This window comes from Semicossyphus pulcher, unplaced genomic scaffold, assembly GCF_022749685.1.
Source record: "Semicossyphus pulcher isolate SPU_LCO1_2020_fin unplaced genomic scaffold, fSemPul1.0.p SCAF_24, whole genome shotgun sequence".
Classification (NCBI taxonomy): Eukaryota; Metazoa; Chordata; class Actinopteri; order Labriformes; family Labridae; genus Semicossyphus; species Semicossyphus pulcher.
Window position 1 is genome coordinate 6,636,759 of NW_027211698.1, and position 26,126 is coordinate 6,662,884.

A 26,126-nucleotide genomic window follows, 5' to 3' on the forward strand; every position below is an offset into this window, starting at 1 on the left:
TGTACCTGTGTTTACCTGTTTACCTGTGTTTACCTGAGTCGCTAAACCTCTATAATATAAACAGTTTTTTTGCTCATTGTTATTAAATGTTTGTGGATGTGAAAGTCTGACTTGTGTTTGACATGTTGGATATAAATGAAGCCGACAGTAATCATCTGTTATAACTTATCACATCAATGACATCATCACTGCAGCTTCGGTTTGTGTGTCAAACATCAATAAAAACATGTGAAATCATTTAAAAGAAACACATCTTACAAATCTATTTATTAAAAAACATCTTCAGACTCATCGCAAGAACATTTCAAAATAAAAGCACACCAGGGAAGAAAAATGTAGTGTGTGTCAGAGCTACACGTGTGTGTTTACCTGTAAGAGCATTTGGCACAGAGACCTGTTATTCACTTGTGTGTGTGTGTGTGTGTGTTCCTCATAGTGGTTGTTGTGAATGCTGTAACAGACACACATTCACGCACACACACACACACACACTTATCGGAAGATCAGTCAAACACACACAGGTCAGAGTGTTGAACAAGTGTCAGGATGCTTCCTGTCTCTGATTGGCTGAAATGAAACCCTTATGTTTCTGCACCAGCTGCCTGACTGGGTCAGAGCTTTGTTTCAATGAGAGACAAACAGGAAGCTGAACTTTACTTTGAAAATCTGTCCCGATGTCTCTGTCTGCAACTGATACTGAAACCTAAAACACTTTTAAACCTTTAAAACCTGAAGCTTTGGTGTCTGCACGGCCTGTGTGTGTGTGTGTCTCTGAAGCTGCTACTAGCTTCTTTAGCTCGTTAGCGACGCTCCAGAGCAGCAAAGTGTGCTTGTTTAGCAGCGTTAGCTCTGTGTTTAGCATAGCTTAAACCTGGAAACAGAGGGAAGAGCTAGCTTAGCTCAGTCTTGTTGGCTTAAGTGAACAAAAATAGAATATAAAAAATGACTGTAGCAAAAAGTTCTTTCAAAGCTAATTTTTGCTAATCTGATGAAGCTAAGCTAGCAGTTTCCCCATGCTTCAAGGCTTTATGCTAAGCTAGGCTAGCTAGGCTGACCAGCTCTCAAGTCTCTGACGTCAGCTTCATCTCTGCGTCGTGTCTCATTTCATCTGAGGATGCTGAAATGCTGCTTTAGCTAACTGTTAGCATAATGTGTCATTATGTTTAAAGAGCTAATTAATTGATTTTCTGTCTTTGTTTACAGTTTGATTGAAGATAGATTTAAATGTGTGAAGGTTAAGGAGGAAGATGGAGGGAGGATGTTGTTAGCCTAGCTTAGCATAAAGACTAGGAGCAGGGGAAGCAGCTAGCCTGGCGCTACATTTGGCTCTCCTGGTGGATCTGAGCTCTGTGACTCTGTGAGTCCATGAAGTCGAGCCTCCTTGTGTGCATCATGTCAAAGTGTCATGTAGGATACTGGACAGAGCCAGGCTAGCCGTTTCCCCCTGCTCCCAGTCTTTATGCTAAGCTAGGCTAATAACATCCAGACTCTGCACTCAGCTGTTAAATGTCTGTAGCTTCAGACGGTGGAAGTTTCTGCGTACTGTCTCTTTAAATGTGTGAGCGTGACCCCGACAGGCTCGTGTGTGACATCAGTGTGTCTCTATAAAAACAGAACATGCATCTCTTTGTCTCACAGCACTCACACGAACACACAGCGATACATGAGTGGATATATGTAGAGAGGACGAGCAGCGCGTCCTGAACGTCTCACACACAAACACACCGACTGCATATCACCTGAACAGGTCAGAACACGAGAGGAGGGAAGTCTGGAGGTCAGAGTGCAACACCTCTCCAGGTGAAGGGTCGTTTACTCTGGATCAAACAGGGGTACGTTCAGGACCCCAACAGTTCTGTTATGTCCTCAGTGAGACGCCTCGGCAGCTTCGCTGGTGTGCCGCTCCGCCCTCAGACTGGACTACGGTCAGGAGCGTCGAGGCGTCGGAGGATTCTTGGCATCAGAAGAAGAAGAAGAAGAAAGGAGCGTGTAGTCCAGCCGAGCACTTCCTGGTTCTAAGAGAGGTCCTGTAATCCAAAGAGGCAGTGTCAAACTTCCCATAGTGCTTTAGTACATCTGTGTAAAAATCTGTGGAAGCGCCACAGACGTCAGCGATCTCCACAGGAAGTGAAGTCTGAAGGCTTGTTCCTATTGGTTAGTGGTTAGAGTCCCCTGCTCCCCTGCAGCGCTCCGAGCACCTCATGAAGCACAGCGACCGGCAGCGACTGGTAATCAGTCCCAGCGCCCGTCGCCCGCAAACAGCTGTGTGTCCCAGTAATCGTCCGTGGGCGTGTGTCTGGAGTGTGTGTGCTGCTTCCTGTGGGCGCTGCAGTGTGCGGGCGCAGGGGAAAGTGTGTGTCAGTCCATCTCCAGGTCCATCAGCTTGTTGCGTGAGCGCGGAGTGTGTGTGGTGTTACGGCAGCAGCACTGTGCGCACACCAGACCCAGGACCAGCGAGAAGAGGCCCACACCTGCACACACAGCACAGGGTCAGACACATAGCATCTATGCTAATGCTAATGCTTACAGGTCACATGTTTACAAACTCGTGATGTTGTGTTCAGCTGTAACACATGATAACTACATACGTGTTCGTGTGACGTAAGCATGGTGGTACTTTACCTATTGATGCTGATATTCCATATAACAGAGGCAACTTCAGAGAGTCCCACACTGCAGACAGAGAGCGAGACAGGTTGGAGGCTAACATTAGCTCTTCTTCACGTACAGAAATCTGACAGTATGATGTGTAGCACTTTTATTTTGAAAAACCGTTCCTATTGAGTGAAACACAAGTTCTCGTATTTCCGATGTCAGATGAAGGGCCCTGAACTCACCAGCGAACTTGACTGTGAGGAAGATTCGTGTTGACGTCAGCTCCGCGGCCTCCGTCCAGGCTCCTGTGGAGGCCGACAGGTACCAGGGCGTGGCCACGCAGTGGTACTCCCCGCTGTCACTGCACACAAACACACACACAGAGTCAGAACTATAATGTGTTATATGAAGAGTTACACACACAGCTCACACACTCACCTGTCCTGCGTGCCGTGGATGTTCAGCAGGTAGGTGTGTGTGTCTTTGCGCTCGATGGAAACGTCGCTGGACGAGTTTCGAGCGTCTTTCCTCACCACGCCGAAACGGTCCACGCTCGCCACCTGAGAGGTCGTCTGACCGCCGCGCAGCCGAGTGAAGAACCAACGCACCTCGTAGGCCAGGTCGTCTGAAACAGAGAGAGAGAGAGAGAGATTGTACGATTGTATTTAAACTGCTACTGTTATTTGACGTGATGTCTACATGTGTGACGTCCTCTACACGGAGTACAGCTGCAAGACTCTGTATGTTCGATGGATATTTATCTATTTCTAAAGCAAAATTTATTGTACCTGAAATCACTCAGAGGTGTGACTGTACTCATCCTGCACGCCGAGTTATTTATAGACACACTGATTTCACTGTGAGAACAAAGACGACAACAGAACTACTCCACACACACACACACACAGATAAAACATGGACATGTGACATGAAAGAGCAGCGTGATGAGGACAGAAAGAAAACAGCGAAAGGAGATGTAATCTTTGGAGCGGGCGAGCAAGCTTATTATTTCCAGGAGGAGACGGGGAGAGAGAGAGAGAGGAGCACAAACTAGTCATTAGTGTGTCAGCGAGAGAGCGACTATTAGCGCTGCACCTCCTCCACACACAGCCGCACAATGAGAGGCAACGAGTGTGACTCACACGGCGTCATTTAGGAGACAAACAGAGACACAGAGAGACGACGATGGAGACAATCGCACAGAGACGATGACGGAGACAGTTGTACAGAGACGATGACTGAGACAGTCGAACAGAGACGATGAAGGAGACAGTCGAAACAGAGAGACGATGATGGAGACAGTCGAACAGAGACAATGAATGAGACAATCGAACAGAGAGATGAAGAGACATAACCAATCACATCTCAACATCATTAACACTGAGCAGCGATAACCCAGTTAGGGTTATGTTGTATCTACAGACACAAAAACGTGTCTGAATAATCCATAAATAGTCCCAACCAAGAAAAGTCCCCACAGATCAGACTTAAACATCTCACAGAGTCAGGAAAGAGTCTGAAACATGACATATCCTCAGATAAAAACATGGCAGACAGGAGGAGACGTTGGTTTATTGTCGACCTGGATCAGTCAGAACGTAGATAAACATTAAACTATAGTCTGTATGAAATAAGTTATTAGCTAATGCTCAGGTCAGGCTAGCATTTAACAGTAACTGTGATGTTAATCTGGATGCTAATTATGGCTAGCTAAAAAAATGACCAGTCGACTCCTCAGTGTCTTTGAGTACAACTGAACACTTAACGAGACTTGTTTTAGGTCGCCAAGTCAAGTTAAGGAGGCACTCGTTCCCTCTTCCCCATCAGCACTCACTGTTTTTAACATGTTAACATCCCTTTAAAGCATCATCACAGTTAATCAGAGTAACTGAACACTGGGCTCATCCACTGAGAGGATCTTTATCCCCTCCGAGCGTCTCTCCCTCCTCAGACTCTCTGAATCTTTCTCTTCTTGTTAGCGACACCACGACGTCATTCCAGCACATCGAATCACTGCTGCTCAATTAACGGAGAGAGTCCAGGACCCGGAGTCCCACCATGGATGTATAACACTTTGAGCAGCTTTTAATGTGACCTTAATATTTCACAAGTCTTCACCAACATTTATTATAAATATTACACTGTTACATGGAGCTGTTCTTAATGTTTACCCATGTATCATAGAAGAGGTTACTTTAGTAGAAGCTTATTTATACATATCATGCATAACTCGTCAGTATTCAAACTGTAGCAGTCAGAAATACAAAGAAACATCATTATTATTATTATCATTATTGTTTCATCCAGAGGACCGTGAGACGCATCCGTCCTCTGGGATGAAGACGAGGGTGATGGTGGTGATGAAGATGCTCGAGGACAGCAGAGAGGACAAAAGAGCCGAGTGCTCCATCCGACCAGAGCGGAGGAAACAGGAAGTGACACTAAGTGAGGGGGGTGAACGGGTCGACTGACCACACGCACACGTGCACGCGCACACACACACCCTCCAGACTCAGCTGATGAGTAACACTAGTTTCACTCTCATGTAAAGAGCCTGTTTGTTCTGTGACACAGTCGAGAGCTCTTAGAGGAGCCAACAGGACATAACAACAAATATGATATTTATTATCTATTTATGATAATGAATGTTTTAACAATCTGATCGCTCTAACTTCACAAAAAGATTCACTGCACTGCCTGAGAACTGTTACATCTTTATTGACAGAAATTAATCAGTTAATCATTTATTAAAGTTCTTGTTTAGCTTCTCTGAATGAAGCTGCTTCTCTCTCATGTTTCCATATAATCACTCAGACTCTTAAACATGTTGGTGTTCCACAGGGTTCCATTATAGGACCTCTGTGTTTTCTATTAACAACATTCATAATATTAAGTTCTTTATACTCTGCGAGTCAGTCTGCATGCAGATGATGCCGTCATGTTCAGACAGTTTGTGGCTCTGCAGACTGATGTCAGCCCCCCGCAGCTCACCTGTCACACCTGAACGCCTTTAAACCAGAACGTACAGGTTCAAAGGCTCAGACCCTCTCCATCACACCTCTGCGCCGTCTGTGTTCTGTCTGTTAATAATTGCTGATATTTGGGATGAATTTGTGAGTACGTTTGGTGATTCTACTTCAGGTTCCATCCCACCAGTATCACTCAGCCCTCAGGTATGTCACTAATTCCAGCTTCAGACCCATCTTATACCTGACGCAGCATGCCAGGTGGGTCATCCATCTCTCTCTGGGCTCCACCACAGGTTCATCTCAGTGTGGGGGATACATGAGGTCTGATCAGTCACAGTCTCAGGTCAACTAATGGATTCGGTTTGAAGTCATAACAAACCTGTTCTGCTAACGTTAGCCTGTTTCTCTTTAGCTGATGTTAAACTTCATAATAATGGTAGCAGTCACTGTTAGCGGCAGCTGGTTCCACTGTCAGGTTAAGTATTACATTTGTTCATATTGTTGCTGAAGTGAAATAAAGCTGTGCTGTGTGTTGGCTGCTGCTCTTTGACGCAGTCTAATAGCTCTGAACAAGCCGAGCCACAATGTTACACAATGATCTAAAAGATCTCCCTGAGAGGCAGGTCGTGAACAGATCCTGAGATACCAAGCTCAGAGAGAGTGGAGAGGAGAATTTGGTGGTTCACTATGTCAAAGGCAACTGAGAGATGTCGCAGCAATAGAGCTGAGGACTGTCCAGCAGCTTTAGCCAGACGCAGTGATTCTGTTTCCGACAGTAGTGCCGTTTCTGTGGAGGGCCCCGCCTGAGCTAACGCAAATGCTACCGCTAGCTTAGCTTGTTTCTCTGATAACACATAATATATTTACCTTCAGAGATGTTTGTGACGACGGGCTGAAAACTATTTTAATCCTGTTTCACTCTGTTCTTATAGAATCAGAGAAGCTGTCACGCTGCAGGTGTGTGTGTGTGATACGCTCAGATAATACCGTGTGTGTGTGTGTGTGTGTGTGTGTGTGTGTGTGTGTCACGCTCAGATAACACCAGGTGAGTGTGTGACATCTCTGCTAATGATCAAAGGCTCAGTTTGCATAATTGTGCAGGACTGACGCATGAACTCGACGTTTCAGAGACACAGCAGCTAAAATTAGCCTCAGTGGTTCTCACAGCCTCCATCTTTACTCTGTGTACCTGACGGTTGGGGGAGGGGAGACGGGGACGGGGTGTATGAGAGATTGTTGTGTCTGTCACTCAGAAAGAAACCAACAGAAATGTGAACAAACCTCCAGCTCAGTCTGAAGAACACAAAGTGCCACTAAACCCCCCACCCCATACTGGAGGATCTGACCCCACAGCTGTTCCTCTGGTCGACCCCCGCCCCCCAATGAACTCTTGCACTCACCCCCTCCCACCCTGACACTCTATGACACACTGTAGGCTCACTTTACACTGCTGTACATGTGGGACATTGAGTCCATGAGGTCTGCCGCCATGCCTGTACGCCTCAGACACGATCAATCAGAAGCTAACGGCTAACAATACATGCTAAGTAGTAGCTTAAAACAGACCTCACACACGACGCTGCTCAGACACTCAGGGGTTAAACTGCAGCTGGACAGGACTATGATACAGACAGTGAACAGCAGTGTATGACAGAGGTTATAGGTTCTTATACAGGTACCTTAACATGACACCTTAAACAGGAGCTGTGGGGCGTGCAGGGGGTCAGCATGAGGTGTGAGGGGGCGGGACAGAGCGTGGTGCCTGATGATTGTTTATGTATGAAACATAATGAAGTCTACACATCGTGCTGATGAGGGGATCAGGTTACTACAGCTCAGGTATTACAGGTTTAAAATGAGAGACAGGTAAACAGTCAGAGCTCTGACAGGCGCGCTGATGACAACACAGTCTGTCAGCAGGAGGAGGACGAGGAGGAGGAGTAGGAGGAGGAGGAGGAGGCTCCTGTCTGAGCTCATAAAACCAAAATGGCCGTCTGTGGAAATGAAGCCGTCTGATTGGATTTCTGTGGATTAATCCCAGAGGAGCCCAAACTGCCTGAAACACTCACACAAAGACGCAATTACACGCAGAGCGTCTAATGAAGCTGTGTGTCAGAGTGTGTGTGATAATGAATGTGTGTGTGTGTGTGTGCTCCATAAAGCAGCTCAGGAATCCTAAACACTATAAAAACATCATTTAGCTGCACAGAAACTAAACGTGTCCCTCGGTGCTCTGCTCGCTCCATCAGACCTGCAGCTGCTTTACAACATGTTTAACACGTTTCACTCGCAGGTACGACACACAAACGCACACACTGATGCAGGTGTCATACACACACCTGTGTGTTTGGATTGCAGGGGATGAAAGCTGATATTTAAAGATATTAAATACTAGACTTGATTAGTTAGGTCTTGAATGCAGAGAGAGTCTAAGTGTCAGAGATGAAAGATAGCAGAGACAGAAACGTCTTCCTCCCTAAATGGAGTGAAAGTTTAATATCCTGTTAGCTTCTTTAAATAAACACACAAAACAGTCACAGCCCGTCTCCACAGCATGTGATGCTTCTGTTCCTACTGTTGGTAAATGTTCCCACTGACCTGCATTAAAAACCTCCTGATGAAAACTTCTGTTAAATCTGTTTCTTTAAATCTGCGTCTGAATTTAACTGAGAAGCTAATGGAGTGAAGACGATGGCCCCGCTCGGCTGTGCAGCTTTTCAATTTACTTTAACTGTCTGCTCTGTGCAGCTGGTTCTCCAACGTCTGTGAGGCTGGTTCTCCAACGGTTGTGAGGCAGGGTCACTAGCGTCTGTGAGGCCAGTTCTCTAACGTCTGTGAGGCTGGTTCTCCAACGTCTGTGAGGCCGGGTCTCTAACGTCTGTGAGGCCAGTTCTCTAACGTCTGTGAGGCCAGTTCTCTAACGTCTGTGAGGCTGGTTCTCCAACGTCTGTGAGGCCGGGTCTCTAACGTCTGTGAGGCCAGTTCTCTAACGTCTGTGAGGCCAGGTCTCTAACGTCTGTGAGGACGGGTCTCTAACGTCTGTGAGGCCAGGTCTCTAACGTCTGTGAGGACGGGTCTCTAACGTCTGTGAGGACGGGTCTCTAACGTCTGTGAGGATGGGTCTCTAACGTCTGTGAGGACGGGTCTCTAACGTCTGTGAGGCCGGGTCTCTAACGTCTGTGAGGACGGGTCTCTAACGTCTGTGAGGCCAGTTCTCTAACGTCTGTGAGGATGGGTCTCTAACGTCTCTGAGGCCGGTTCTCTAACGTCTGTGAGGCTGATTCTCTAACGTCTGTGAGGCCAGGTCTCTAACGTCTGTGAGGCCAGGTCTCTAACGTCTGTGAGGCCGGGTCTCTAACGTCTGTGAGGACGGGTCTCTAACGTCTGTGAGGCCAGGTCTCTAACGTCTGTGAGGCCAGGTCTCTAACGTCTGTGAGGCCGGGTCTCTAACGTCTGTGAGGCCAGTTCTCTAAAGTCTGTGAGGCCGGGTCTCTAACGTCTGTGAGGACGGGTCTCTAATGTCTGTGAGGCTGATTCTCTAATGTCTGTGAGGCCAGTTCTCTAACGTCTGTGAGGATGGGTCTCTAACGTCTCTGAGGCCGGTTCTCTAACGTCTGTGAGGCTGATTCTCTAACGTCTGTGAGGCCGGGTCTCTAACGTCTGTGAGGCCGGGTCTCTAACGTCTGTGAGGCCGGGTCTCTAACGTCTGTGAGGCCAGTTCTCTAACGTCTGTGAGGACGGGTCTCTAACGTCTGTGAGGACGGGTCTCTAATGTCTGTGAGGCCAGTTGTCTAACGTCTGTGAGGCCGGGTCTCTAACGTCTGTGAGGCCGGGTCTCTAACGTCTGTGAGGCCGGGTCTCTAAAGTCTGTGAGGCCGGGTCTCTAACGTCTGTGAGGACGGGTCTCTAATGTCTGTGAGGCCAGTTGTCTAACGTCTGTGAGGACGGGTCTCTAACGTCTGTGAGGCCGGTCCTGTCACGTCTGTGAGGCTGGGTCTCTAACGTCTGTGAGGCCGGGTCTCTCACGTCTGTGAGGACGGGTCTCTAACGTCTCTAACGTCTGTGAGGCCAGTTCTCTAATGTTTGTGAGGCCGGGTCTCTAACGTCTGTGAGGCCGGTCCTGTCACGTCTGTGAGGCTGGTTCTCTCACGTCTGTGAGGCTGGTTCTCTCACGTCTGTGAGGCAGGATAAATAGTGACTCTGTTTGAGTCTTGTTTCGGTGAACACCTGAGTGTGCAGTCAGCAGGAGGACACTGAACACTCGATAATTAATCAATAACAGCGAACGGTCCTCATGAAGCTTTAATCTGGATCTTTGTAACGTCTTGATGGTTTGGAAATGTGGCGAGCTGCTAACAGCTTCATTAGTGGTTAAAAGAAACATCAGAGTGTCTCCATCCAAACAGAATTAAAGCTAATAGAAACTCTGCACTGATGTGAGTCTTTAGATTCCTAACAGAACAAACTCACACTTTGTTTTCCTGCAGTGACTCTGTAAATGTTTCTACACAGAGAGATCACTGCTCATAAAGAAGAGTCTATAGCACTAATGATGTGCTGTTTGAAGGAGCCACAGATAGAAATATAACTTTTACATTGTGCACGGGTCTAAAAGCCAGTCTCCTGATGTTGCAGTACAAAAAAAGTCAAACCAAACTCCATTCGAAAAACAGTCATTTTAAAGTAGTGTTCTTATCATCTCGCAGACAGACCTGACAAAGCATGAACTCAGCCTTCTTACCGACCTGCATCCTGATGTAGTTATTTCAGCATCCTTTTAGCCTGTTTATTGTCATTATATCTCAGTAACATCTGTTTATTTTGGCTTCATAGCGCTGTAGTAAGAGAGTTCAGCCCACGTGTGACCTTGTAGAGACAGTGTTTGTGTTTGACCAACAAGAATAAGATAAAAGATTCTGCAGTTCAACAAAACCAGAGTTAAAAGCAAAGTTAGCTTGACCTGGTGTGACACAAAGACGACTAACAGGAAGCTGTTTGTTACACATTTGCTGTGAGTGCTTTAAGGTGGTTTAAGCTTCTTTCACTTTAATCATTCATGTGAAGTTTATTTTGAAAATGTGCCTGCATCATCACATCCCTAAACACTTCCTGTTTCTATTTAAAATACTGTGCAGACATGAGGAGGAAACAAGAGCAAACAGGTGAAGAACACCTGCTTCTGTTAAAATAACTGATAAATATAATGATACATCCTTCTCTCCTCACTTCCTCCCTCCCTCCCTCCTTCCTCTCCACTCTCACCAAATTACCCAGCTGTCTTTGCAGCGCCGACAGGCAGCCGTTAATTAGCCAATCTCACGCTCCGTTAGCCGGCCGCAGAGACAGAACGAGGTGGAGGAAGAATAGACGGAGAGATGGAGAGAGAGGAGGAGGAGGTGGGAGTGAATGGAGGGAGAGAGGAGAGAGAGAAACAGACTGTTGAGGAGAGGAGGAGAGTGAATAGAGGAGGCAGGAAAGGAGGAAGAGAACAGCATGCTAAGTTTCCGAAAGAGAGGGAGGAAGAGGAGGAGGCTCTGACAAAGAGGGAGAGGAGGAAGAGGAGCTGAAGAGCAATGAAGAGTTGGAGAGAAAGAGAGAGAGGACTTTTCATTAACTGTTTCTGGTGAGCCGACAAACTGAACAGAATCTGATCCTGATGATCAGAAACACAAACCACACAATCCTTTCTGTTCCGTTTCAGCTGTGGAGCGCCTGTCCATCTGTCTACACTGAGCGGCAGTTTCACTGTATCTAGCAAGTCACACGTGGGCTGAGATCTGTCTTACTACAGCGCTATGAAGCCAAAACAAACAGTTGTTACTGAGATTTAATGACAATAAACAGGCTGAAAGGATGCTGAAATAACTACATCAGGATGCGGGTTGTAAGACGTCTGAGTTCATGCTCAGTCAGGTCTGTCTGCAAGACGACAAGAACACTACTTTAAAATGACTGTTTTTTGAATTGAGTTTGGTTTGAGCGTTTCTGTCAGGAGAACCTGACCACTTTCAGGGCTCAGCGTTGATACGTGGAAGTAACACATCTGTAGTTACGTTTAAAAAAGGTGTGGTTAAAAAAGTAGGTGGGAGATGTAGTTAGCAGTAGCATGCTAGCTAATGTGAGACATATGATCTTATGAAGGGATGAATCTTGTGGGAATCCGCACTAAATTCCTGCAGCCTGTACTCAGATCTAACTGTTGATCCAGCCGTCAGTCTGAGAAGAAGAATGTAGAAACCTGAGAGATGGAGGCCTGTTTACTTTAACCAACCAGCTGCGAACACCAGGAAACCACCAGGACTGTGTGTGTGTGAGGAGGAATGTATGAAGTTATGATAACTAAAGAAAAACACAGATATGTTTAAAACACTGAAGCTGTCACAGCTCCTCACACACACACACACACACAGCAACAACATGCCAGTCATTCCAGTGTGAGAAAAGATATGTGTGTGTGCACGCTGCAGCATGCTGAGATAACACACAGAAAGTGTTGGGACACATTTACCTGCAGGGGGCGCTAGAGAGGCAGTTACAGCATCAACAGGGCGCAGAAATGTGAACATGATAAGATCTCGTGTTTCACAGTAAAAGTCCCCAACTGTCTCAGAATTTTAAAGCTTTTATTTTGAAGCCCATACAGGAAGTGATGGTGTAGCATCAGCAGCTGCAGGAATAATCTTTGATTAGCTTATTAATGTCAGACTCATCAGATCAATGTGTGTGTGTGTGTGTGTGTGTGTGTGTGTGTGTCCTCTGTGAAATGACAGAGCACAGGTGTTTGAGGGAAACAACTTCCTGTTGGTCAGCTGATCACTGCTGCCTGTTTATTACATGTTCTCAGTCACGTCTGTTTGAGGCATGTGAGAGAGAAAGGTTCCACCAACTGTCACAAAGACATGCTGAGACAGGACAGGAATGTACACGGACACACACCTTCACACACACGGCAGGTTTTTGTGTCAGAAACGAGCTGTAAAGGTGAGGCAGCTATAACTGACTAACCAATAAATGAACCAAGAACACACACACACACACACAGGGACAAAGGTTCAGTTTTACTGGGTAATAATCTGCTGTCACACCCAACACAAACATGCGTTAATGCGTATGCGTGTGTGCGTGTGTATAAACACACCTTTGTTTACACATGTCACTTGAAACCGGTTTGTTAATTGGTCCTTTATCAAACGCCTGTTTCACTTTCAGGTACTTTCTCTGCACGTCAGAGGAGTTGAAGACACCTTTAATGTTTACCTGTTCATTGATGCATGCTACATTCACAGTGCTCATACAGCTTATTGACCTCTGGAGGTCACAGAGTTCAAATGTGAGTTACGGAAAATCTAGTTTGTAATAAACTCTGAGAACCATCCTGAGCAGACATGCTAACACATGCTAACGTCACACTGTGAATCAATCCAACAACTTAACAGACAGGTTATAAAGAGACACGTCATATAGAATGTCTCTCTGCAGTTCTCCAAAGTTCCTCTAGGGGCGCTATTGTTTTTTCCTCCTTTTCCTTAAACCTCCACCTTTTTCACTCCTCCTTTCCCTCCCTCCCTTCCATCTCTCCCTCCAGCTTTATCATGTGATGTGTGAGTGTGTGTGCCGCTCTGACGGGCGTGTTGAAGTGAGACATCATTAGTCAGGGTGAGAAACTGGACACAACTCAGCTGCTTAGTGAGTCACAGTGTACCTGCAGACACACACACACACAGGATAAGACACAACATGAGTCACAGGACACAGTGTAATGAGCAGGGACACACACCTCTAATACACCTGTGTGTTTGTGTGTGTGTGTGTGTGTGTGTGTGTGTGTGTGTGTGTGTGTGTGTGTGTCAGTAACAGAGCTCACTGAGACTCTGATGACACTTTAAAAACTCGTCAGTGTTGGGCAGTAACTACAGATAGCGACGTTAGCATCCACAAAGCTACGCTTCCCACAACACTGTTCCACGCAGCGTCAGAGGAATGTCAGTATGACATCACTGTCTCATCCTTCACGCTCAGTGACCCCTCACCAGTGCAGTCTGCAGACACCAGTTAGCTACTTGTCATCAGCTAACTACAGAACACATGGGGGACAGAGACGCTTCTGAGGAGCTCTGAGGAACAACTTCCTGTTTGGAGCTCTGTAACGATCAGAGCGAAGGATTTTAATAGCAGCTGATCGGGTCCATGCACGACCTCATACCATAGTTATTTTTACCTGCCTACAGTAAGTCCTGTTTCAGAGCAGAGAAGAAGAAGTGATTTCCCTGCAGCCTCACACTGCTGCTGCCCCGGAACATGTATGATCATACATCACTGCATACACGCACCACACACACACACACACACACACACACAGGAACACTGATAGATGAGATCTGTGTGTTTAATCTTATAGAAACACATGTTTAACATTATACAGAGGGAGGAGAGAGGAGGTGATGACAGATGGACAGAGGGAGGAGGTGATGATGTCATGTGACACGCTGAGGAGAAGAGGAGGAGGAATGTTCAAAGAGGAGCAAGAGGGAGGAAAGGAGGAGAAAAAGATGAATGAGCGATGGTGGGAGAGGGGTGGAAGGCTCTACCTTGGATTAAATTCAACCTATTCACCTTATAATACTAGACTTTCAAAATAAAAGAGAAAGGTCCAATATTTCTTCCTGCCTTTCAAAATAAAACACATTATTCTTAGAGCTGCAGACAGGTTGAACGCAGCACGACAACTAAGAGTGTGTGTGTGTGTTTGTGTGTGTGTGTGTGTGTGTTACCAGTCTTTGGTGAGGATCCAGACACACTCAGCGAACACTCCATCTTGGCCGTCTCCCAGGGATACACACTGCTGTCGTCTGATTTGATGGCGATGGAGAAGGAGGGGCCTGAAACAGGAAACATGAGCTGGAATCAGTTTTATTCTGAAATACCTTGAGAGGAACTTCAGAGGAGCTGAACTCAGAAGTCATTTTAAAAAACACAACATCACACACATTTAGTGTCTCATTAAAGATAAATGGGACGCTAAATGTGTGACAGCAGCTTTGTTTTGTTTTTCAAAATAAAAGAGAAATGTCCCAAACTTCTTCAGTGGACAACAGTAGATTTTCAAAATAAAAGAGAAATGTCCCAAATTTCTTCAGTGGATAATGCTAGACTTTCAAAATAAGAGAGAAATGTCCCATACTTCTTCACCCGGATAACGCTCGACTTTCAAAATAAAAGAGAAATGTCCAAAACTTCTGCACCAGGATAACGCTCGACTTTCAAAATAAACGAGAAATGTCCCAAACTTCTTCAGTGGATAATGCTAGACTTTCAAAATAAAAGAGAAATGTCCCATACTTCTTCACCCGGATAATGCTCGACTTTCAAAATAAAAGAGAAATGTCCAAAACTTCTGCACCAGGATAACGCTCGACTTTCAAAATAAAAGACAAATGTCCCAAACTTCTTCAGTGGATAACAGTAGACCTTCAAAATAAAAGACAAATGTCCCAACTTCTTCACCCGGATAACGCTCGACTTTCAAAATAAAAGAGAACTGTCCCAAGCTTCTTCACTGGATAACGCTAGACTTTCAAAATAAAAGAGAAATGTCCCAAGCTTCTTCACTGGATAACGTGTGTGTGTGTGTGTCTGTGTGTGTGTGGAGAGGAGAGGAGAGCAGAGGTGCAGATCAGTGATTGGCCGAGGGGCTTCACTTTGAAGACGTCCCTGAGAGAGAGGGGCAAGCAAGGGGTGAGCAAGGGGCGAGTGAGGGAGAGGAAGGCTGCAGGGGTGAGAGAGAGGAGAGAGAGAGGACGATGGAGAGAAAGGGGGAGAGAAACAGTTCCTCCTCCCTCCCTCTAACCTGTCGTTCTCTCTCTCCTCCTTCTCTCTCTAACCTGTCGTTCCCTGTCTCTCTCTCTCTCCCCCTCTCTAACCTGTCGTCCTCTCTCTCTCTCTCTCTCTCTGTAACCTGTCGTTCCCTCTCTCTCACTCTCTCACCTGTCGTTCCCTCTCTCTCACTCTCTCACCTGTCGCTCTCTCTTTCCCTCTCTCTAACCTGTCGTCCTCTCTCCTCCTTCTCTCTCTAACCTGTCGTTCGCTCTCTCTCTCTCTCTCTCTCACCTGTTGTTCTCTCTATCTAGTGACTGACAGAGAGGGGCAGTAGACTCTAGGCAGGCAGTGTTAGCGGCTAATGCTAATTCTAGCTGTGTAACTGAAGCCAGTTATCATTTGGGACAGTAAGCAGTGAATAACTGAACCACTAAGGAAAAGTCTTATTTTGAAAAGTACTACATCCTCTTCTTCTCTACCTCCTTATTTTCTTTCCTTACTCATCCCCTCTTCCTCTTTTAACGCCATCTTCTCTCATCCAATCATTTCCTTCTTCCTCACCTCCCTCCTTTTCTCATTCCTCCATCTCTTCCGACTCACCCTCTTCTCCTCCCCCCTCCCTCACCTTTTCTCCTTTCCTCATTGCTCCTTCCTTCCCTCTCCCCTTGTTTCCTTACCTCCTCCTCTTCTTTTCCTTTCTTCATTTCCCCTTTTTTCCTCCTCTCCACATTGTTCCTCACCCTCCTCCCTTGTCACCGTTTCCTTTCCTCAGTCAACTTCACCTCTTCCTCTCCTCCTTCTCCTCTCCTCTTCTCCTCTCTCCATTCTCTTCTCCTTCCTCTCCTCTCCTCCCCCCATCAGATCAAAGAGAGTTAAGTAGGCCAGTGTGTGTGTGGTGGGCGGCAGAGGGCTTAAGGTGTGTGAGTGTATCTTTATTTTTACACATTATTAGTGACTGTGTGTGTTATCATTATTACTGTGTGTGTGTGTGTGTGTGTGTGATCATTAACAGTGTGTGTGTGGGAGGTGATGTGTGTGTAAAGTGTCTGAAGAACAAAGCTGCTTACATTCTTCTATTTATAGCCGTTACTCCAGGATTTCCAGCATCACTAACTCACTTTATTCCGTTTGTTCATTTAATGTTAAATAGATCATTTAATACTACATTACCCATCAGCCACTTTGGCACCAGCCAAAGGTACAACAGGAGAGTTTTACAGTTAAAATTCTTCATTCATATACACCCATGAGAAACCTGCAGGCTGACAGATAAAGGTCCAAACCCTGCAGTTCCTCACTTGGTCCACTTGAGGCTGCCTCCAGCGTTTGTCAACCCCTCGCTCTTTCTAGCCCCGCCCTCTCGTCCAAATATGGTCACTTCCTGCTCCGGGAAACCAACAACAATAAAAAGATGGAGGCTGTGACACTCCCCCATTCTTCAGCGAGGACAGAAACCATGGACTCACCGTTCTCCTGGAAGTCGATGTGGACCTTGTTGGACTCGGCGCGGGTGGCTCTGGTCCACGTCTGACCCGCCTGCTGTTTGGTACACGCTGTGATGTCACACCAGTAGAAGCCCCTGTCAGACAGCTGCACGCCCGCCAGACGGAACCGGAACTCTGCCGGGCCGGACTTGGTCAGGACCAGGCTGTCTCTGTTTGTGCAGAGAGAGGGTGTGAGTACATTTCAAAATAAAAGCACACATCTTCATTATAAGAAGAGTAATCATGAGACCTCCTGTTGGGGTCGGTGGCTCCTCCGTGCTGCACCACGTTGTCCGGACTCAGAGTCATGATGGTCCTCACGTTGCTCTCCAGGCTGTCCTGCGATTGGATGAGCACCGAGTAGCCCGCCTCCCCGATGTTCTCAGTGGCTACGGTGCAGCTCATCTCAAAGGTAGCCCCGCCCACCGACGCCTCACGCGCCTGCTTGGCGACGACGTTCAGAGACGGCTCTGAAAGCGGCATGGCATGACATCAGACAGAGCAGCAGGAAAACCCCGACAGGAAGTGAACGCACCATGAAGTTATTGTGCTTCAGAGCACACACACACACACACACAGAGTAATGCGGTTACATCATGCCTCAATTAGCTAAATTGAGGGCAAAAACTTCAGCGTGTCAAAGAGGATGAGTGTGTGTGTGTGTGTGTGCAGATTAAAGAGCTCTGTTGTTAAGTTGAAGATCTCACTCTGAAGTCTGCAGATGGATGCAGACAGATCAGATCAGCAGTGTGACGGCCTGTTAGAGATGTGTTAATCGCAGAATGAGACTGTGTGCTGTTCAGGTGTGTATTCAGGTGTGTATAAAGGTGTGTTCAGGTCATCGTAAAGTCGTTTCTTGTTGTGTGATGTAGTTATTCCAGCATCCTTTAACCTGTGGATGTTGCTTTATAGCGTTGCAGTGAGACAGAGTTCAGCCCATGTGTGACCTGATAGTTGACAGGTGTAAATCAGCACAGAAAGAACTCACCTGTTGTTGGCTATTTCATCACCTGTAAGGTGACGTGTTCAGGAAGTTAAGCAGGTGTCAGCTCAGGTGTGTGAATCTTTCTATTGTCTGATGAGAAGTAGCTGCTGGTCTTTGTGAAGTCTAGACTCTCACCTCTGATGAACACACACACACACACACACACACACACACTCACACTCTCAGACAGCTAAATATAAGCAGGTGTGTGTGAAGGTGTTTCCTTACTCTTGGCGTCCCAGCGGACAGTCTGCGGGGAGCTCTGGTACTCGGCGCTCTTCATCATGTCTCCCTGACTGTTAACGGTCCATGCAGACACAGAGCAGGTGTACTGACCCATGTCGATCTCCTGCACACGCACACACACACGTGTTACAGACTGTTGTTTCATGACATGTTTGTATTTGATCATTTCCTTGCGATAAACTCTAAATAATGTTTGAAGCTTCACCAGGACCTGTGAGGCTGCTTCACTCTCAGGTACACGGTGTCACGCTCTCAGGTGTGTGTTTACCTGTGTGCGGAGGACCCTCAGTCTGAAGGTGTTGGGCTGGACTCGGCTCAGAGTCAGCGCGCCGCCCTTCATCCTCTCAGTGTACAGCGGCCCCGGCAGCAGGTTGCCATGGCCGTCCAGAGAGCCAATGGGATGCGAGGCGGGCGGGTTGTCACTGACACCTGCGGCAGGTCGGACACGTTTAAAAAACAACAAACAGGTGTTCATTTGTAGTCTTTAAATAAAGGTTTTTTAAAGTACCAGGGAGTGCGGTGTGTTCCCATGTGACCGCCAGGCGGCCTCCCACGGGTAGATGGGTAATGTTGGTCACATGACACGCCAGCTCTGTGGGCTCGGCCGTCATCTGGGGGGTCAGGACGGGGTCAAGGGTCACCGTGAAGCTGGGTTCTGGAGGGAGAAAAAACAGATCGAATTAAACTTTATTGAAACATTTAAAGGAGGGCGGCGACGTTCATCCAGAGTCCAGGTGTGAACGCCTGCAGTCACAGCTAGTGAGGAACACCCTGACACAGGAGGGGAACACCTGATGGAGACGCAGCAAACGTACCAGAGCAACAGCTGGAGCAAAACCTGAAACCTGCTAAAGAACAAGCGGCTGATACAGTCAGCCTGGGGCTGAACACAGACTGAACTCCACAGCTCCTCCCGAGAGCTTAAATCACTGCTTTTATGAATGGAGTCTGGTGTGTGTGCAGAGAGCGATGTAACGTCTGTTTGTGGTTATAAAAATCATCTTCCTCTGTAACAAAAAGGTCTATCTCTGTAGGGATCCTTTCTGTAATGTTGTCACACAATTAGAATTACAATCTGAGCCTGTCAGTGGAAACAACAAGAACTTTTAGTGGACAAATATTATCAACAAAATACTGGAATACACCTTTAAATGGAGCTGAGCGTGTGTGTGTGTGTGTGTGTGTGTGTGTGTGTGTGTAGGTTCTCAGTCCGACCTCCAGATTGCACCTTTACGCCTCAGTGAACAGAAACACACACACACACAGACCTACACCTGTTTACCTGAGAGATATCACACACACACAGTATACATACCTGTAGTCAGAAACACACACATACGTGCGCCTGACGAACACACACACACACACAGAAACACTATAAATACATGAAAACACTTAACAGTGTGTGTTTGGCAAAGAAGGTGTTTCTGTGATGTCATTAGGACGTCACACACACATGCACACACACACACACACATTGACTCATGCACTGTCACCATCTGCTGTGACACACGCACACACTTTGTTGGATGAGTGTGAAGCCTGCCTCTCTCTCTGTCACACTGAATATTTAAACCTCCTCTACACTGTAAACCTCACACCTTGACATTTATTCTATGGAGTCAAATGAAGGTCAAAAAGGTTTCGAGCATAATCACTAATAATGTCCCCGGCTGCAGGTGTGTGTCATGTTGAGTTGTGTGTGTAAACACGTGTCTGCAGCTGTACAAACTGTGTGTTCTCACAGTGTGTGACACACGTTTCCTCTCTTCATGTACGAACCTCAAGTTACAAGCTAATCTAGCCAATCAGCTCGCCTCCACGTTGTCCACTGATCCATCCAATCAGAGGAAGCTACACTGACTGTCCAATCAGGGCGAGGCAGATTCTAGCGTGAGCCTTCTACAGGTCCGGTCACACAGGAGAAGTGCTCCAGGCCTGTTGGGTCGCCCGGGGTAACAGCTAAGAGGCAGAGCTAAGTTAGCCGTGCACGTAGCTGCCCAGTGTGGAATGATGGTGGATTCTGACGACAGGGAGTAACTTTAGCGTTACCAGGATACACCGAGAGTGATTCAGACAAGGTGGAGATGAGTGATGATAGGGGGGGTCGGGTGTCGGGGGTCGGACATCAGTTTGTGACCATCTCTGGAGGCTCACGCCCCCCGTCCTCAGACTGAGCTCTGTGGGTCTCAGGGACGGGGTAGCTAACGCCCCGACCGAGCGTCCAGGTGACCTCCTGTCAGACCTCAGTCTGTGTGTGTGATGGAGCTCCATCAGGGCACACACACACACACACACACACTAACACACACACGCACACACACACACACACACACACACACACACACACACACACACACTAACACACAGTGCTGTTCAGGGCTCCAGGAGTTGGAAGAGGAGAAAATAGGTCAAAGTCAACAACAACAATGAGCTTTTATCTGCAGCCTGCAAGTGTTCACGCTCACTGAGACTGTTCCAGCGTTACACTCTTTATTATGTTTCTGCTTCACTTCAAAGACTTACACACACACACACACACACACACACACTGCTCTGCTAACACACACACAACCTCTGTGTCCTGTCACAGAGACACACAAACACAGGAACACATCCACTCTCATTACCCCATTATTACATGACTTCTATGATTATCACTAAACGTGTAACCATCGGATTCATGATACATGTTTACATCATGTTTATAACATGTTTATAACATGTTTATAACAGCAGAGAGGACGCTGAACCTCGGACCACGACTGTCACGGAGCAGCAGGTTCACAATCAGCTGTTTCCAGGACACAAGAATGCGGTCTGCTGCCAAAACAAGCCAAGCGTGTGTGTGTGTGTGTGTGCGCGTAGCTGTTCCCTCTCTCTGTCAACACTCTCCCAGGGCGGCCGACACACACTCGACACTCTCTACATCACAGTTTACAGCTAAAACAACATGTAATCAGATTACTGTGTGTGCAGGCAGATTACAGCCGGGCTGTTAGCGCACACGCAGGCTACACAACGACACACACACACACACAAACAATATGACAACAAATACACCTCAGATATATGCATGGGTTAGGCTTAGCGGCTCTGAATCTGTGGATGCTACATGCTAACAGATGCCCAGTGTGTGGTGGTGTTCTCTGTGATATATGAAGCTGAACTATAAATACTCTTCAAGTAAAGCATGAGTCAGTGTGAACACCGGCCAACATGGCCGCTGAAGGTGGACACTGTCCAATAGGAAGCACACGGAGAGCTATAGATGCTAGTGATGCTATCAGCACAGATGCTTCTTCATCTAGAGAGAGAGAGAGAGAGAGAGGGGACAGAGAGACCACCAGGTTTTAAATAGATGCCAGATTGGACTCCGAACAAATTTCTGCACCACAGACCACATTTACACCTTCCACACCCTGATCGAACAGGAGTCCGAGCAGAAGAAAGGAAGGGCCTCTGCATGCTTCATAGGCTTTACGAAAGCCTTTGAAGGAGTCTGTAGGCCCTCATGCCACACAGAGTCAGAGTGGCATTGGAGGAAACACATACGATGTCATTAAGTCTATGTACACAACAGTGAATGTGCTGTTAAAGTAGGAGACAAACACACAGCCTTCTTCCTGAGTTGCTGAGAGCTGAGGTTAGAGAAAAGTCCCCTCAGCCAGCTGGTCCAAAGGCTCTGTCCAGACCCCATGACCCGGGCCGGACAGCCTCAGGACCACAACACCCCCCAATACAACCACAACACTAACCTCAGGACCACAACACCCAACCAATACAACCACAACACCTGCCTCAAGACCACAACACCCCCCAATACAACCACAACACCTGCCTCAGGACAACAATACCCCCCAATACAACCACAACACCTGCCTCAGGACAACAACACCCCCCAATACAACCACAACACCTGCCTCAGGACAACAACACCCCCCAATACAACCACAACACCTGCCTCAGGACAACAACACCCAACCAATACAACCACAACACCTGCCTCAGGACCACAACAGCCCCCCAATACAACCACAACACCCGCATCATGACCACAACACCCAACCAATACAACCACAACACCTGCCTCAGGACCACAACAGCCCCCCAATACAACCACAACACCCGCATCATGACCACAACACCCAACCAATACAACCACAACACCAGCCTCAGGACCACAACACCCAACCAATACAACCACAACACCTGCCTCAGGACCACAACACCCAACCAATACAACCACAACACCTGCCTCAGGACCACAACACCCCCCCAATACAACCACAACACCTGCCTCTGGACCACAACACCCGACCAATACAACCACAACACCTGCCTCAGGACTACAACACCCAACCAATACAACCACAACACCTGCCTCAGGACCACAACACCCAACCAATATAACCACAACACCTGCCTCTGGACCACAACACCCGACCAATACAACCACAACACCTGCCTCAGGACCACAACACCCCCCAATACAACCACAACACCTGCCTCAGGACAACACCACCAAATCCATGAGCTGTTGGAAGGAAACAACCCAAACACAGAGTAAATTAAAAAGCTCTCTGGCTCTAAACAGAGAGTAAACATTAGCAGAGTATGTGAGACTGTCAAAAGTGGTCCGTTATGTAAAGTCCTGACGGTGTACAGACTCGGTGTAGAGACGGGTCACCATAGGAAGAGCTGGCTGCCAGAGGAGGACAGACTCAATGTGTCAGCCAGCAGGTAGAGACAGAGCTACACTTCCTCACATCATGCCCTAAATACCAGGCTGCGAGAGAGACATATTTGAACACAGCCAATACACAGAAACGCCCATATTTACTGGGAGAAAAACCACAATGTGAGATTATAGCTGCAAAATAGATCAGTGCCTGTGAGGACCTGAGGACAGCCAGTGGAACCTGAACACACACACACACACACTGAATTACAACTTTTCTTTTGTTTATCTGTTGTTGTTGTTGTTGTTGTTGTTAATGTTATCAGTCTTCTTTTATTATTATTGTTTCATTATTTAAATTTTTGTATATATTTTTATTTACATGATGTTTTGGCATTTTTGTACCAATTACATTCATGCCAATAAAACTTTGTGAATTGAATTGAAAATTGAGAGGACAGAGAGCTAACTAGCTTAGCATAGGGAAACCAGAGGTCTCCTAACTACACTTTGTTAGCATCTCATTTTCCAATCCAGTTTTTGAGTGAAGGGTCTGAAAACAAGTCCAGCTGACACAACACACACACACACAGACGCACACATGCACTCAGTTTTGAAGACTGTCACCCTCTGTCACTCCTCCCCCGAGTGTGTGTGTGTGTGTGTGTGTGTGTTTCTGCCTTGAAGAACTCCTAAACAACTTTTCTCTAACTCTGTTTGTGCTTCCTTCAGGGCTGAGCTTGCAGCAAAGCATCGTGGGAAGAGCGGGCAACCTCAAGGCCGCACATCAATACAATAGGAGCTGACACGCACACACACACACGTGCACGCACGCACACACACACACACACACACACACAGCTGAAGCTCATGCTGAGGAGGACTGAGGATGAAATATGTGAGCTATAGTCAATTTGAAGTGTGTGTGTGTGTGTGTGTGTGTGTGTGTGTGTGTGTGTGTGTGTGTGTGTGTGTGTGTGTGTGTGTGAAAGAATGTGTATCCCCAGGCTAAACTGTAGGAGTTCCACAGTGAGAACAGCCTCATCCTCTCAGTATGTGGGACACACACACACACACACACACACACACACACACACTCTCTCTCTCTCTCTCTCACACACACACACACACACACACACACACACACACACACAAAGAGTGTTTGAAGCGTTTAGTCTCTGTGGTGAAAGACTTCAGCAAAACTACTAAGCTACTTTCACTAACACACACACACTGCAAGTATGTAGACAGCATGTTCTCCCTGTCAGTCATGGCGGCGTTTCAGAGTCACTGCAGGTTAAAACACAAGATCTGAACAATCTCAATATTTCCTGATTTTTTCGTCAGATTGAAAATAAAATCACAAATTTGCCTTTTTTTCAATTTGTCAAAAACATTTTTTTCACACGTCTGAATGTTCCTCCTGATTAAATTCAGTACTCTGAGGTTCGAGTTACACGTTCTACAGAAGAGAGCAGACTATGGCGAGCCAACAGGAGGCTTTTATTGTGAAGGGTCAGAAGGAAATGCTAAATCACCAGATGACACTATTTTATATGTCAAGAAGAAGAAACCAAACACACTGACGGATTCGTCGTTCTCACATAAAGCACATCATCAGGAACTTTGAAACATGCAGAACATTTTGAAGGTCACTGAACAAACTGTGGACAGGAAGTTCCCGACCAAAGAACAGGAAGTAAACACATAGAGAGAGGAAGTGTCAGGAGAGAGACAGATGTGAGGAGGCGATAACCGCCTGTCAGTCACACAACAGTCATGTGATCTGACGTCATCGAGGCGACCATGACATTTGACCCAGTCACATTCACTTCCTGTCCTCTAACGCTGGTCTACGGCCTGCTTCAGCCCTTTCAGAATAAGAGTACCTGCTGGGTTTAAATGAAAATTGCATGAAGTCAAAATGTTGTGAATTCAAAGCCTCTGAAAGAATACGACATACCTGAACATTTCAACATACAGGCAGGAATATTTCGGGGTAAAACACTAAAACAAAGCAGCTCTCAGAGTGAGTCGATGTGCCGCTCACTTCCTGTGAGTCTCAGCAGCTTTAGACTGTAGCTGGAGTGAGAGCCATTATGTAACAACTATTCATTTATTCATCAAAGTCCATCTCATTCATTCATTCACAGTTTGTCAGGAGTTCAAACAGCTGCAGACTCAGCACTATCACAGTCTGTCAACACATCGCTGACAAAGCTAACACTGCTTTGGAAAAGTCCAACGTTTGTTCCTTTGAAGACGAGAACTCAGAGGACGACGATCTTAACTTTATCTCCAAGGCATCATCCACGACATCATCCACGACATCATCATCATCCACGACATCATCATCATCATCCACGACAACATCATCTTCATCATCAACATCATCATCATCATCCACGACAACATCATCTTCATCATCAACATCATCATCATCATCCACGACAACATCATCATCATCATCATCATCCACGACAACATCATCGACATCATCATCATCATCATCATCCACGACATCATCATCATCCACAACAACAACATCATCATCATCATCCACGACATCATCATCATCGACATCATCATCATCGACATCATAATCATCCACAACATCATCATCATCCACAACATCATCATCATCCACGACATCATCATCATCATCGTCATCATCCACGACATCATCATCATCATCGTCATCATCCACGACATCATCGTCATCATCATCATCATCGTTATCATCATCCACGACATCATCATCATCCTCCTCATCATCGATGACATCATCATCATCACCAAAATCATCATCATCATGACCGTCACCATCATTATCATCATCGACGACATCATCATCATCATCATCATCATCAACGACGACATAATCATCATCATCATCATCCACGACGACATCATCATCATCATCATCCACGACAACATCATCATCATCATAATCATCATCAACATCACCATCATCGTCATTATCCACGACATCACCATCATCATCATCACCATCATCATTATCGACGACATCACCATCATCATCATCATCCATGACATCATCTACATCGTCTCTGCAGCTGCCTCTGAATGTCCTCGATGAGCCCACCTGTTCTGGCAGGTTTATTGGTGGATTTGTTTAAACTTAAAGAGACATTTCTTCCAGCCTCCAGCGCTAAGCTAGTTTATAAGCTAACAGGCTGCTAGCAGTAGATTTATGTATTAAACACAATATAATCAGAGTTCAGCCTGTAACAGTCTCTGCAGCCCTGGAGGTCCGTTTCTGTTTGTGTGTGTGTGTGTGTGTGTGTGTTGGGGGGGTCGAGCAAAGGATTCCCGCTTGTGTACACACA

The 26,126-nt window shown here is 46.6% G+C and overlaps 1 protein-coding gene across 1 annotated transcript in view; it reads right to left on the bottom strand.

Annotated features, from left to right (window-relative positions):
• Positions 1 to 237: 237 nt before the first annotated feature.
• ptgfrnb (prostaglandin F2 receptor inhibitor b) overlaps positions 238 to 26,126 on the bottom strand; it is a 38,971-nt gene continuing 13,082 nt past the window's right edge. Inside the window, exons 6-15 of the mRNA XM_069675165.1 lie at positions 18,604 to 18,750; positions 18,364 to 18,524; positions 18,078 to 18,198; positions 17,115 to 17,334; positions 16,847 to 17,034; positions 14,336 to 14,443; positions 3,034 to 3,220; positions 2,838 to 2,956; positions 2,623 to 2,673; positions 238 to 2,471 (exon numbers count right to left, since the gene is read on the bottom strand). Of these exons, the coding sequence (XP_069531266.1) occupies positions 2,359 to 2,471; positions 2,623 to 2,673; positions 2,838 to 2,956; positions 3,034 to 3,220; positions 14,336 to 14,443; positions 16,847 to 17,034; positions 17,115 to 17,334; positions 18,078 to 18,198; positions 18,364 to 18,524; positions 18,604 to 18,750 (1,415 nt within the window). The 3' untranslated portion in view covers positions 238 to 2,358. The remainder of the gene's footprint in view (positions 2,472 to 2,622; positions 2,674 to 2,837; positions 2,957 to 3,033; positions 3,221 to 14,335; positions 14,444 to 16,846; positions 17,035 to 17,114; positions 17,335 to 18,077; positions 18,199 to 18,363; positions 18,525 to 18,603; positions 18,751 to 26,126) is intronic.